Below are 15,458 nucleotides of genomic sequence, written 5' to 3'. Positions count from 1 at the left end.
CATTTTTCATATCATTAATAAGTTTTCTTTATTAATAAGTTTTCTTTACTCATATCACAGGTATTTATTAATTTTCTCAAATAATGCAGCCTCTTTAATGCTTATCTATACTGGGATCTTAACTCAGGGCCTTGTACTTTCTAGGCACGTATTCTATCAGTTGAACTATGCCCCGCTCCCTTTTTTTTTTTATTTTATCCAGATAGGGTGTCACATTTTTGCATGGAGCCAGCCTTGGACCTGTGTCCATATCCTGCATGACTAGGGTGATAGGCATGTGCCACCATGTCCAATTTATGTTCTGAGATAAAGGTCTCACTGACTTTTTTTTTTTTGCTCTGGCTGGCCTCCAATTGCTGTCCTTCCATTTCTGTCTTACAAACAAGTGTGATTATAGGCATGTGTCAACACAGTCAAATGTATTACATGTAGGGGCTGGGATGGTGGCTCAGTGGTAGAGCGCTTGCCTTGCATGCTTGAAACCCTGGGTTTGATTCCTCAGCACCACATAAGCAGGGGGAAAAAAAGCTGGAAATGGCACTGTGGTTCAAGTGGTAGAGTGCTGGTCTTGAGCTGAAGAGCTGAGGGACAGCGCCCAGGCTGAGTTCAGGCCCCACGACCGGACCCAAGGAAAAAAAAAATGTGTTACGTGTAATTGTAGAGCTTCTTTTTTGGAGGACAACTCTGAAAGGAATATGTACCCAAGTATGATAGCATATGCCTATAATCCAAGCAGTCAGAGAACAGTAGGGTCATGAATTCAAGGCAAACCTGGGCTACCTAGTAAGTTTCATGCCATTCCAAGCTAGTAGAATCTTGTCTCAAAAAACACCCAGGGCTGTGGCTGTACCTCAGTGATAGAGGACTTGCCTTGCATATGCAAGGCCCTGGGTTCCATTCCTTACACCCCAAATAAATAAGTAAACAGAATGTTTTAATCAGATCTTATTTAACTGTGGTCCTCACCAATCTTTCAGGGGAACACCCATGTTTTTCATGCAAAGTATCTGGTAAAGATGTGAAGCGCTGTTCTGTTGGAACTTGTGGGAAATTTTATCATGAAGCCTGTGTTCGCAAATTTCCTACTGCCATCTTTGAGTCTAAAGGATTCCGTTGTCCCCAACATTGCTGCTCTGCCTGCTGTATGGAGAAAGACATCCACAAAGCAAGTAAAGGTAACATAAATTACAGGAGGGGACAAAGATTTCATATTTGAAGTTCAATGTCAAAAAAAAATGCATTAAACACAATATAGACAACATCAGGCATTCTCTCTAATTTGTGGTTAAAGGCTTAACTACAAATCTATGAGAAGAAATTCCATGCAAATCCATGAGAAGAAAATTCCAGGGCTAGGGTTTAGTGCAGTGGCAAAGCACTTCCTTAGCAAGTGCAATGTTCTCAGTTTAATCCCCTGTATCAAAAAATACTATTAAAAAAGAAAATTTGATATGATCAAAACTACACTTGAAAAGCCCTTAAACATGGGCTGGGAAGGTGGCTCAGTGGTAGAGTGCTTGCCTTGCATGCCTGAGGCCCTGGGTTTGATTCCTCAGCACCACATAAGCAGGAAAAAAAAGAGCCGGAAGTGGCGCTGTGGCTCAAGTGGTAGAGCGCTAGCCTTGAGCTGAAGAGCTGAGGGACAGCGCCCAGGCCCAGAGTTCAGGCCCCACAACTGGACCCAAAAAAAAAAAAAAAAAAAGCCCTTAAACAGGCACCATTTTGGACTATCAGGATCTCTCCAGCATTGGAACAGATTGTTTTTTTCTTTTAACAATCTCTAAATGGTTACTAGGCTTGTATTTAGGATCATATGCATAGGAATGATAGAAACAGCCTGGTGAAGAAAAAATATTTTATAGTTACTATAATTAATGTCACATAAGAACTCAAGAAAGCCCAACTTCAAAAGTCTCCTGTCCAGCTCAGTACAACCCTACTTGACTTGTCTTTCCACAGGACGCATGATGAGATGCTTGCGATGTCCAGTCGCCTATCACTCTGGAGATGCTTGCATTGCTGCTGGAAGTGTATCTGTGACCTCCTACATTCTCATCTGTAGTAACCATTCCAAACGGGCCAATCACACTACTGCTGCTATAAATGTAGGCTTTTGTTTTGTTTGTGCCAGAGGTGAGTATCAACCCTCTTTCTTTATTTCCACGTCAGATCATTGGCATATTTCCACTTAGAATGAGTCTCAGCATTGAGAGAACTCAGGCCATTCTGTACAGCCTATTACCCAATGCCAAATTCTGTTCTGTTAAACTCCTGGAGAGGTGCACATTACCAAAAGTCCCTTTTATTTACTTACTCATTGATTCACTTAGAGACAGGGTCTTGCTGTGTGGCCTGAAACTCAGGATCCTCCTATCTAAATTTCAGGTGCTTCTTCCACCAGGTACAGACATTCAGATTGTTATTTATTTTTTTTTCCCAAAAGCTAAGCTAGAATTTTCTTTAAAAATAGAGCACTAAGAAAATAGCTCAGTGATAGGGTGCTTGCCTATCTAGCATATGCAAGGCTCTGGGTTCAGTCCCTAGCACCGTCAATATATAAAATAAAACAAACATAGAATTGCAGATAAGTTCTTGCCTTTTCTATTTAATATTTCTATAATTCAAAGGATTAATATTCTGCAAGTATTTTTGAAGTAAATCTTTCTCATGTCCTCTAATCTAGAGCTTTCATCTTACTAAGTTTTAGTTGGAAGGCAAAGCTAGCACAGTTATTTTTCCATTGTTTACGTTGTATTTTATGATGTTTTGGTCTAGCATTCAGAGGGCTTGACGAGACAAAGCTAAGGTGATTTACTTAAGAGTCAGCAACAAAGACTTTTTTTTACTTGCTAGCTATGATACTTAAGTATGCCAAGAGACTGATCAGCTGAAAACACTATGGCCCTAGGGAGGGTCCGCAAGCTTGAGTTTATTGTACATATAAATAGAGCCTTTTTTTCTGTTTTCTTTCTTTCTTTCTTTCTTTCTTTCTTTCTTTCTTTCTTTCTTTCTTTCTTTCTTTCTTTCTTTCTTTCTGTTGTTGTTGTTGTTGTTTTTGCAGGGGGTAGGGGGTAATGGTTCTGGGATCAAACTCAAGGCCATATGCATGCTAGCAAGCAGAGCTTCTTTATGATACATGGGATCCAGATTTATCTTGGTTGTATTACAATGAAACTTTTTTTTAAATTTAGCAAGTATTTGGAAATAAACTAGCATCCTCAAGTACTATTTTTGTTGGTTTTAATAAAAGTGCCAAGTTTTGTATACTTTGTGTGAAATATTTGAGAGGACTCTAAGGCCTATTAGGCCTGTTAGATTTTATTTAAACTGTTCTGAAGATGAAAACATTTTTTGTTTTTGCTTTAATAGTATTATAAAATATTTTTTACAATTTTTAATTAAAGATGAAGTCTTGCTATGTTGCCTAGAATCATCATGAACTCAAGGGCTCCATTGACCTTTCTACCTCACCCTCTTGAGTAGCCATGACTACAAGCATGTAGTACTGCTTGTATAAAAATACTTTTGAAATAAAATTTTGATAATATAGAGTCTTGTTATTTTGCTTGTGTGTGTGTATGTGTGTGTACACATGTGTATGTATGTACTGGGGCTTGAACTCAGCCTGGTGTATGTATGTACTGGGACTTGAACGTAGCTTGGGTTGTCCCTTAGCTTTTTATGCCCCAAGCTACAACTTCACTTACAGCTTGTTGGTAATTGGTTGGAGTCTCACAGGCTTTCCTGCCTGGCCTGGCTTTGAACCATCTCAGCCTCCTGAGTAGCTAGGGTAATAGACACAATCCACTAGAACCTAGCCCAAGGCCTACTTTTTAAATACAAACTACACTGTCTCCTATTAAATGTGTGGAATTTGTTTGGACATTGCATAACTCTTCTTAGAAGATTCTTATATAATTAGCACTGTCAGGTTCCTTTCCTATCATCTGGTTCAGGAGCATTTCTTGATTCCATCTCAGTAGATGGCAGTATCTAAAAGGTAAAACCCACAGGAAAAAGTAAATGATATCCTCCCTCCTCTCAACATGACCCCTAAATGAAATTGCTGTTGTGATTTGTGTTATAAAGTTATAGATTTCTATAAAGTAACTAGTAACCAAGATAGAGAAATATTCTCTGGTCTCATAGTTGCCTGGATTTAGGAGTGGCTTGCAGTTGAATTAGAAACCTAACTCAGGAAGAAGAGAGGCAAAAAGAAGAATCATGGGTGATTGTAGGAGATTGTGTGTTTTCTTCCAGATAGGAAGCTAGATGGTAGATCCTGCTTCAATAAACCCTTGCATTATCACAACCACTTTCTTTTCTTTCTTTTTTTTTTTTTTCCTTGCTGTCCTGGGGCTTGAACTTAGGACCTGGACACTGTTCTTGAGCTTTTTTGCTCAAGGCAAGTATTATTCCATTTGAACCACAGCTTCATTTCCCAGCTTTTCGGTGGTTTGTTGGAGATAGTTTTATGAACTTACCTGCCCCAACTGGCTTTGAACCTCGATCCTCAGATCTCAGCCTTCTAAGTAGCTAGGGTTTTAGGTGTAAGTCACCAGTGCCCAGCTAAAATGGCATATTGTATTGATAAAGTTTCATTATTTGACAGAGAATGCTAGAATTTACTTGAGTGTTTCTCAAGATATGAGTGGAGGAGATAGGAGACTCAGTTCTGTCTTTTTATTGGATATTTTGAAATAGGTCCGAGTTTCATGATTGCTCTTCTGGCTAGCAAAGTGATACCTTGTTTTGTTCTTTGGATGGTCATCATAGTACTCTAAATGTTAAGGAACATAGATTTGTTTTCCTTCTTGAGTTTTCAGTAATCTTTCAGAGTTTTGGTATGATGTCAAATGTTGTGTATGTTTTCAAATGATTCAGGGTTTTCTTCTAGAAAGTGTAGAGGTTTCTATATAGTTATAAGGCATTTGAAAACTCATACTACTTTCAGTAACTGTAGCAAGCTTTTCTGTTAGGTCTTTCTTTGTTGTTCATGTCCTCCCTAAAACACCCAACTTTCAAGCCAGGCTTCATAATAGGTGTTGGTTTATTTCTTACCTCATGGAATCATGGGTAGTTTCATTGCAGCTCATCTCTTTCTGTTTGTTTCGTATAGGGCTGATAGTTCAGGACCATTCAGACCCCATGTTCAGTTCCTATGCCTATAAGTCCCACTACCTACTGAACGAATCAAATCGTGCTGAGTTGATGAAATTACCTATGATTCCTTCTTCGTCAGCTTCCAAAAAGAAATGTGAGAAAGGTAATAATCAAAATAGTTTATCTCTTGTTTTATTTTTGCATTTCCTATTTTTTTCTCTTTAAATGAAGGGGGGAAATGTATGCCTGTCAAGCACCATCTGTTGCTTTTGGTAAATTCTGCCTTGGTGGTTGTGACTGTGTCTTCATACGGCTGCAAAATTATTAAAAAGGGCTTAAAATAATTCTGTTATCACATTTTCCATTCTCCTTGAGTTACTTTTCACACATTCCAAATATGTAGGTTATTAAAGTAGCAAGAGTAAGATTTTTTTTCCAACATATAAGAATGTTTTAAAGGCTCTTTTCCCTTCTGCCTGATGTAGAACTAGCGTTAGAATAGAAGTGACATATGGTATGATGTGTTACTGTCAGCTGAATAATAAGATAGGTTTTTAAGAGAAGGAAATCAAGATACACATACTTAAAAGTTTTATTTTAGAATGCATTCTAACATTTTGTTTCTTAAATATTTGTTAAAATGCTATGAAAATTGCTGCTATTTCCTTACAAGACATTGGTGGGAAAGTGGGCATGGAAGGTTCCTCAAATACTGGATGTTAGAAGGCAGCCCAGCTGAATTGCTGATAGATAATCCATAGGAAATCAAGAGCTATATGCATATTTATATTCCTCCAGTGGATTTCATCCATAGAAGAAAACATCTGTGTTTAGTATCCCATAGCCTACTGGTAATCAAGAGAAAAACTGATTTAACAATAATGTATTATTTGGGGAGTTACTATCCCAGAGAAAAAAAAGGGTGAGCTTGGAAGGTAAAGGGATTTTCTTATATACGTTACCCATTTGGATCTGGAGGCCAGATATGGAATCTATAAAGAAAAATTCATGCATGCCTGATATGTATCATGTATGGTATACTAGGTATACATGAAATGTGCTTTCTTTCCTTCTTTATTTCTTCCTTCCTTTCCTTTTCCTTTTTTCTCTTTTTCTCTCCTTTTCTTTTCTTTTTTTGTCGGCCATGGGGCTAAACTCTGGGCCTGGGTGCTGTCCTTCAGCTCAAGGCTAGCACTCTACCACTGGAGCCACAGCACCACTTCCGGTTTTCTGGTGGTTTATTGGAGATAAGAGTCTCATGGACTTTACTGCCCAGGCTGGCTTTGAACCGTGATCCTCAGATTTCAGCCTCCTGAGTAGCTAGGATTACAGGCGTGAGCCACCAGCGCCCAGCTTCTTCCTTCTTATCTATAGAACCCATATCCATCCATACCCTGAGTCCCCTTCCTTCCTTTCTCTTTACCTCTCCCTCCCTCCTTCCCTCCTCCCCTCTTCCCCTCTTTTTTTTTCTTTTTCCTCCCTCCCTCCCTCCTTCTCTTTCTCTCTCTTCTCTTCTCTCTCTCTTTTTTATTTTTTTGGTCGGTCGTGGGGCTTGAACTCTGGGCCTGGGCGCTATCCCTGCACTCTTTCAGCTCAAGGCAAGCGCTGTACCACTTGAGCCTCAGTGCCACTTCCGGTTTTCTAGTGTTTATTGGAGATAACAATCTCAGGGACTTTCCTGCATGGGCTGGCTTTGAACCGTGATCCTCAGATCTCAGCCTCCTAAGTAACTAGGATTACAGGCGTGAGCTACCAGCGCCTGGTTCTCTTTCTCTTTCTTTCCCTTTCCTTTCCCTTTCCCCTTTCCTTTCCTTTCCATCCTTCTCTCTCTCTCTCTCCTTTCTTTCCTTCTTTCTTTTTTTCCTTCTTTCTTTCCTTCTTTCTTTCTTTCCTTCTTTCTTTCTTTCTTTCTTTCTTTCTTTCTTTCTTTCTTTCTTTCTTTCTTTCTTTCTTTCTTCATTCATTGTGCTGCCTGTTGGTCATATCTTTGTTCTTTGTCAGATAGGCACTAATGACTAAAAGAAAGTATAACTAAACAAGTTGATTAGGACTCAGTATGTATTGGAAAGGGTATTTATTTTGTTTGTTTTCCATGAGGTCAGATTGTATAACCTTACTGGTGATACTACCTTCCAAAACAAAGATGGGCATAGGTCTGACTTCATAATTCAGTAAAGTTAGTTTACTGGAGGCATTTTAGGAAATGCTTTATTTTCCTGCTGGCATCTTTATAAAATTAGTTTAATTCAGTTGTTACTTTGTTTTCAGCCCTCAGTCTTAACCTTGCCATGAATTGAGATTATTTTGAGCCCTCTGCTTAGCTTGAACCATATATTACTTCTCTTGCATCCTAAAGCTGTTTTCTTGCATAGCACCAAGGTAGATTATTTGTATTTTTATTTTTTTTTCTATTTTCCTGTGTGTTTTTAACATCTTTATCATGATGATTTTCACTGTTGATTCTGGCTCTGTATTTCCTCTGAAATAGGACTCAATATTTAGGACTTTATAATAATCATTAAAAATGACTGGCCTGAGTTCCATGTCAGTACTGATAATGATAATCTCTAAAACTGTTTGCAAGACCCATGAATCATTCATTTTGCTTTAAATTTACAGAATATTCTCTATCCTCCTCAGAAGCATTCAGGCAGGTAATCTCTGGGCTGGGGAATTGAGCCAATCAGTCTATATTGAGATCTTCAGTCAAAGAGGGGGTGTGGGGGGGGGACCCTGATGATTGAAGGAAAAGCTTTTGAGCAGAGGAAATACAGAAATTTAATTCATCACTGACTGCATATAGATTTTTGTTTTCATGTTAATCAGTTAGAAGCTTGAAAGTCTTCAGGAAGACAAGATTTTTTTGGAAAGTAGATCGTAAACCGTCAAAAGGTTGGAGCATGTCATTTGATCAAGTCTCATAAAGGCTCTTAACCTTTTGCTCATGAAACTTTAAATTTCAGTATATTCAGCAGTTATAGAGGTAATTTTCCAAAGGAAATATGGATGTTTTTGCAGTAAATGTCTTACATTCATCATCAGAAGTTAATCCCTTTTTTGTCACTTGTTGAAATACTAGAAATGCTTAATCCTGACAAAAAAAAATTTTTTTGCATTAAAAATTCTACTTCTGCCATACTTGTTTTGGTGTCAATCCAGAAATCATTTTGTGTATTTCAAAGGAGAGAGTTTTTAAAGGATACTTAGAGGGATGTCCTAAATATGGAACTTCATTCTACACTGGTAATCACTTAGTTTCACGCTATAAAGCAGTGGTTCTCAAGATTAAGTCAGAGAAGACATATAAACATAATATCTGAACTATTATTATCTAACAGAATAATACATTTGTACAAAATAAGGCAACGTGAATTTCTTTATAATTGGCTATAATTTGAAGAGCTTAATGTGATATTTGATTATTAGGACTGGGTCTTTGGCATATGCATTTCTTTAGTTATTAAAATAGGAGAAATTGTTATTATTGAAGTGCACAGTTGTTGAAGTGATACAATATTTGCAAATGTGGGTCTGTGCAAAAGGATCTTTGATAATGAAAAAGTTTCAAACCACTGCTATATAGTGTTTGACTTTCTGTCATCACTGAAATCATAATGATACTCAATCACCAATTAGAGAATCTGTGTTCTCAATGTTCTTTTTTATATCCTCTTATGGAAAAAAAAATACTGCTGAGCCTACTGCCTATTTCCATTCTTGTTAATGGGCCTTTCTAATTTTATTATAAAGGGATTTAGTTAATTTTGGCACTGGATTAAAATATAAAGATGTCCATTTCTTATCACTGAAGAAAATTGTTCATTTTTTTTTAATTTGAAAATTGTTCATTTTTTTTAACTTACCCTCATATCTACTCGGTCTAAAAATGTTATGCATCTACTGATAATTTTAAGAGTTTTAGCTGCTTGCTAAACTGGTACTTCAATAGTCCATATTTTAGAGGAGTAAAAAGTACAATAATGCTTTTGGTGCTACTCAAAAGCTCTATTTCTAGCCACTGACATCCTAAAAAAAACTCCCAAAAAGTAGCTAAATATTTTCTTTGGTTTTCGATTTTCTATTTTAATCCATTCTATGGATGTGACTTAATCCCTTTGTTATTGTCCCCCAACTTAAATCAAATGCACTTCAAAGGTAACTTTCTCCTTTCTCTTTTTCTCTTTCCTCTTTTCTCAGTTATTAAGACTGTCTATTTGTTTCAAGGTGGAAGATTGCTCTGCTGCGAATCGTGCCCGGCTTCCTTCCACCCAGAATGCCTAAGCATAGATATGCCAGACGGCTGCTGGAATTGCAATGACTGTAAAGCTGGCAAGAAACTCCATTACAAGCAGATTGTTTGGGTCAAATTGGGAAATTACAGGCAAGTTTTCAAAGGACAAAGAGGAAGTACTTATTTTTCAGATCAGATTCATAGTGAATGCAGAGCAGCCAAGACCTGTCTTCTTCCGAAGCCAGGAAAGAAACAGGTTTTCATTCTGGGTTTTTACAGCACTGGGAAGTTTATGTTGTTGGACTTTCTGTTTCCTTGAAACTAGTTGCTAGACTTTTATTTTAAGTTCTGAAAGTTTTGTTGGTGGTGGTGGTTGAACTCCTGGCTTGGGCGCTGTCCCTGAGTTCTTTTGTTCAAGACTAGCAATCTACCATTTTGGGCCACAGCGCCACTTCCTGTGGTTAATTGGAGCTAAGAGTCTCATGGACTTTCCTCCCCACACTGGCTTCAAACTGCAGGCCTCAGATCTCAGCCTCCTCAGTAGCTAAGATTATAGGCATGAGCCACTACGGCCTGGCTGAAAGTTTTATACTAATGAACTATATTCTACTTAATTTTGTAACAAAAGGTCTTGATTAATCAGTAGAAATGCTATTTTCTTTGTGCCTTAATTAGATTTATATTGATTTATAGTAAGATTTAGTTTACATCCAGGCCAAAATAGCTCTCACTGGTCCTGAATCTGGCCCATTTTGTTCTGACTTCTAGAAGCCCTAAGAAGTGTGTATAAACATAGCTTTATAATTTAAAGAGAGAATTATTCCAGGAAGAGCCTTTGGTTCTGATTGGTTTTGTGTTTTTTTTGTAGTACTGGGGTTTGAACTCAGGGCTTATGCCTGCTAGGTAGACACTCTCCTACTGGAATCAAACCTCCAGTCCTTTTTTGGCTTTAGTTGTTTTTCAGATAGTGTCTTATGTTTTTGCACCTAATTAGTCTTAACTTCCATCCTCCTACCTTTGGCTTTCCATTTAGCTGGGATCACTGGTGCATACCATCACACCTAGCTTATTGTTTGAAATGGAGTCTCTCTAAGTTTTTGCCTGGGCTAGATGGGCTCACACCACCATCCTCCAGTCTCTGCCTCCTAAGTAGTTGGGATTATAGGCATGAGCCTAGTTATTTTTCAGCCATGATTTTCTTACCTATGCCTCCTATGTTGCTGTAGTTCTAGCCCTTGCAAGATGGAGGCCAGACTAAGGTACAGAGTGAGAGCTCCCTCTTGTCTGAAAAAAATCAAGGGCTGGGGATTCAACTGTGCAGATCACTTGCCTCATAGAATGGAAAGCCCTAGGTAAATTTCCAGAAGTATAAAACAAATAAAAAGTTTGTTTTTAGCTGAGATCCAGGAGCAGTTGAGAAAGGAACCCCTCCCCTTTTTTTTAACATAAACTTCCACATCTTAATTTAAAAAAAATCAGATTGAAATAAATCAATTAATATGATGTGGAAAAAGACATAAAGTTGTAAAAATACAAATATCAAAAGTATTCACTCCCCCACACTCATTGGAAAATGACAAGTACATTCATTCACACCCATAACCCTAGCTACTCAGGAAGGTGAGATCTGAGGATCACAGTTCAAGGCCAGCCTGCACAGAAGTCTGTGAGACTCTTTATCTCCAAAAAACTACCAGAAAACCAGAAGTGGAGTTGTGTGTGGCTCCAAGAGTGCTAAGCATGAGCAAAAAGAGCTCAGGGAAAGCTCCCAAGCTCTGAATTCAAGCCCTACAACTGACCACCACCACCACTCCCCCCCAAAAAAGAAAATATTTTAAAGGCAAAGAACAGAATCAGTTTGCAAAATAGTAGCAAATAGGAAATAATCCCAGAAAAAAAATGCTTAGCCTTACTAAAAAATAACACACTATAAAACAGTTTTGTTCTCAATAAGTAGATTGACAAAGATTTATAGGTTTGATTTATGGGCAGTGAAGGCATAAAGGAAAGGAGCAGTTGGATGGTAGTCTGGTATCACATGTTTGAATCATAGGTACAACATTTTAACTTCAAGGAATTAAAAAGAAAGTTTTGTTTGGTTTTTCGTCGGTTGTGGGGCTTGAACTCTGGGCTTGGGCTTGAAGAGCTGAGGGACAGTGCTCAGGCCCAGAGTTCAAGCCCCACAGCCGACACAAAAAAAGAGCTGAAATAGTTAATGTTCACTTAAGGGCTCATTCTTTTTTTTTTTTTGGTCAGTCGTGGGGCTTGAACTCTGGGCCTGAAAGCTGTCTCTCAGCACTTCAGCTCAAGGCGAGTGCTCTACCGCTTGAGCCACAGCACCACTTTTGGTTTTCTAGTGGTTTATTGGAGATAAGAATTTCATGGACTTTCCTGCCTCGGGCTAAATATTTATTTTCATGTATTTACTCTTTGCATTGGTGACTTTGTAAACCACAGAAGCCCACATGAGGATCATTGGGGTTGGAGCCTCATTATCTGACCCCTGGCTTCCCCATTATTTCCTGACTTGTCTAGTTACTAGAAACTGTTAAAAGCTTCTTACAGATAGTTTCATTTAGTGACTACTGTAGTCCATGATACTGCTTTGTTTTCATTCTGGCCTTACCCTGTATTAAGAGGCATTAGACTTTGAATTGCCAACTGATGCAAAGGCCAAGAAGTGTTTGCCCTGAATGTAGGTTTGCATAGGGGACATTGTTCTACTATAAAGCATTTATTCTCAGAATTACTCGAAGTAAGTAATCCTTTATTCCTCAAAAGATAATCTTTTATTCCTTGAAATGTTCACGTATGTTAGTGTGGGGGTGACAGGGGAGAGTGACTTCTAGAACATTACCTAGGTTTGGAATAAGATTGGTAGCATTCTGGTTCTTGGATTAGGTAGTGGGTTCAGTGTTGTTGTTATTAGACCTTATGACTTATTATTTTTATGACATAGTTCATAAATGTCAAATATTAAACATATTAAGAAAGATACTAAATCAGCTGTTTAGAGCCTTCTTGCTTAACCTTTGTTCACCATTTTGTTAATTCAAAATAATTTTTTAAATTTTTTTGGGTTTTTTTGGCAATTGTGGGGCTTGAACTCAGGATCTGGGTGCTGTCCCTGAGATCTTTTACTCTACCACTTTGAGCCATAGCTCCACTTCTGGTTTTTGAGTGGTTTATTGGAGATAAGCGTCTCACGGGGTCTTGCTTGAGCTGACTTCGAACTGTGATTCTCAGATGTCAGCCTCCTGAGTAGCTAGAATTACAGGTGTGAGCCATCAGTGCCCGGCTAACGTTTTTTAATGATAGATGCTTTGGATTGTGTTTGAACTTTTGTTCAAAATAGCCTGTGTTCAGAATCTGAATAAAAATTGCAAACCAGGAAACCCCTTACTTTCTCCTGCCAACCTGTAGAGAATGGTGAGATTTGTCTAAAACTGCTTTTGTTTTCAGATGGTGGCCAGCTGAGATCTGCAATCCCAGGTCTGTGCCACTGAACATCCAAGGCCTTAAGCATGACTTGGGGGACTTCCCTGTGTTCTTCTTTGGTTCTCATGACTACTATTGGGTACACCAAGGCAGAGTGTTCCCTTATGTTGAAGGAGACAAAAGCTTTGCTGAGGGACAGACTAGTATTAACAAGACCTTCAAAAAAGGTAAGCTGGATTGTGTTTGTAGTTACCCAGAACTGAGAAAGCATTGTGGGTTTCTTGATAACCTCATGTGCCCATTACATTTCTGCTACTAGAGAATGTTCACCAGCACTGTGATTATGCATCAGTAAACTAAAACATATACAGTGTATGTGAAAGGGGCTGCTTTAGCAACATTTCTATAAATTAAGTTTGAGCTGGAAATCTCAGTCAAATGCAGCAATTGTACAGAAGAGTAGTAAAGACTTCCCAAAAGAAGCCATACTCTGCATTTGTACTGAGTTGCTAGGAGTTTGGCTTTCTGGGGAAGAAGGGCAATAGCTGCTGTTGTCATGGCATTGGAGGTCCCTGTCATTGAAATAGGACCTCTTCTCAGAGACATCCACGTGCACAGAACCTAGTGTTTGGTGAGTTGTATCCTATGTTGTGATTACCAAGACTGGTGTGAGTGGTAATCTCATGCCAGATGCAGAGCATTGAGAAGGTAAGAAGCTAATGTTCTAACTCTATTTTTGTAATTATTTACTTTTGTCTTCTTGTCAGCACTGGAAGAAGCTGCCAAACGTTTCCAGGAACTGAAAGCACAAAGAGAAAGTAAAGAAGCATTAGAGATTGAGAAAAACTCAAGAAAACCTCCTCCTTACAAACACATCAAAGTGAGTCTTTACCCATGAAAACATTGGTATTTCTTAGACAAGAAAACACATTTTTCTCTCAGTAAAGGCCATTTGTGTTAACTTTCACTAATTATCAGCCAGAACTCTGTGAAATTGGCTAAGAACTTTTACTGGAAGATTCAATGGAAGTCCTGGGTATGGTGCTTTAAGAACTGGGTCTTTGACAAATCCTCTCTTACCAGAAAGCACCATAACCTATGTGAAAATCCATTCATGCTCCTGTTAGGTTATCTTGTCACCAAATGAGACCATGGGTCTTTAACTCACAGAGAAGCCTATTTTCTCTCAATTTCAGATTTGAAGTTTCTGCCAACCAGTAAAAGGAGAAATGAGAATTCACATCAGGTTTAGATATTTTTGTCATCTGAGCTCTCTCTTCCTATTCTTAGTTTAATCCTGGGGAAATTGAGGTAAAAAGCTTTTTTTTCTCAAGTCACACCACAGGGCATTAGCAGAGGCCAGAGGAGGTTGGATATTTTGATTTTGTGTTCAAATTGACCTATCTGCTGCTTTGCTGTCATCTGTAATTTTGTTTCCTAGGCTAACAAAGTAATAGGGAAGGTTCAGATCCAGGTTGCTGACCTGTCGGAGATCCCCCGTTGTAACTGCAAGCCTGCTGATGAGAACCCTTGCGGCCTAGAATCTGAGTGTCTGAACAGAATGTTGCAGTATGAGTGCCACCCACAGGTGTGCCCTGCTGGAGACCGCTGTCAGAACCAGTGCTTCACCAAGAGGCTGTACCCAGATGCAGAGATCATCAAAACTGAGCGCAGAGGCTGGGGCCTCAGGACCAAAAGAAGCATTAAGAAGGTAGCTCAGGGATGGAGATGGAGTGGAGAGGAACCACAGGTCCTGTGCCTCATGAGCCTCAGTGTAGGGATAAAATACATAGAGATTTATGGGAAATTTTTGAAAATTCCCATTTGCCACTTTGTGAGCAAAGAAGCTGTGGGAAAGAGGGTGCGACAAAACACAAGTAACCTTTGAGTGTCCTGTGACCAGCCATCAAAAGAAGGGACATTTTCTATTTGAAGTGTTTTCTTACTGGTTAAATGGAATTACTTAAATGTCTCAAAAAAGGCAAAATAATGAAGTTATGGACGTCCTTGGTTAGCATCGTAGTTCAGTCATTTGGCAGTCTCTTTGTAGCCCCTAGCCTAAAAGCTTAAAGGTCACAGCTCTCGGGTCTTATGATGAAAAGCAATTGGGAAAAGTTGAGGCCCGTAACAATTGTGTTTTTTTTTTCTTCTTGTATGTATTTTGAGATAACTTTTTAAAGCAGTCACATTAACACAGAAATGAATGCCCATTGTAGAAAAACATTTACATGAAAATCCATGTCCTACTATTCAAATACTGGGTCTCAAATTTTAGACTGCCTGATAATCTCCTGGTGATTGTACTTGAAGTACATTCACTAAGAGAAGATAGATCTAATAGGAATATAAAATTACTGACAGGTTGCTATCTATCTTTTTTAAAACTTAATTGAATAATATCTAATAAGGTAAAGAAAAGTCAGATAATATCAAAAAGATAGTAGAGTGAAATTCCTCCTTCACTGCTACATTCATGTTGTCGAGGAAGTCCCTGTGAATAGTTTGGTATACAACCTTTAGAACTTTTTCTGTGAAGCAATGAACACATCTGTAAATATTATCCACATATTCTGTATTTGTAGAGTTTTCTTTTTTTTTTTTGTCTGTCGTGGGGCTTGAACTCTGGGCCTGGGCGCTGTCCCTCAGCTCTTCAGCTCAAGGCGAGCGCTCTACCACTTGAGCTACA

At 38.6% G+C, this 15,458-nt stretch overlaps 1 protein-coding gene across 1 annotated transcript in view; it reads left to right on the top strand.

The window, feature by feature from the left end:
* Window positions 1-15,458, top strand: part of Whsc1l1 (Wolf-Hirschhorn syndrome candidate 1-like 1) — a 121,027-nt gene that overhangs the window by 90,736 nt on the left and 14,833 nt on the right. The window contains exons 13-19 of the mRNA XM_013025388.1: window positions 978-1,175; window positions 1,960-2,133; window positions 5,120-5,266; window positions 9,328-9,493; window positions 12,797-12,999; window positions 13,540-13,652; window positions 14,214-14,483. Of these exons, the coding sequence (XP_012880842.1) occupies window positions 978-1,175; window positions 1,960-2,133; window positions 5,120-5,266; window positions 9,328-9,493; window positions 12,797-12,999; window positions 13,540-13,652; window positions 14,214-14,483 (1,271 nt within the window). The remainder of the gene's footprint in view (window positions 1-977; window positions 1,176-1,959; window positions 2,134-5,119; window positions 5,267-9,327; window positions 9,494-12,796; window positions 13,000-13,539; window positions 13,653-14,213; window positions 14,484-15,458) is intronic.

Source organism: Dipodomys ordii, unplaced genomic scaffold, assembly GCF_000151885.1.
Source record: "Dipodomys ordii isolate 6190 unplaced genomic scaffold, Dord_2.0 Scaffold4, whole genome shotgun sequence".
Lineage (NCBI taxonomy): Eukaryota > Metazoa > Chordata > Mammalia > Rodentia > Heteromyidae > Dipodomys > Dipodomys ordii.
Note: the sequence above shows the minus strand (reverse complement) of the source record. Positions and strands in the feature narration are given on the sequence as shown.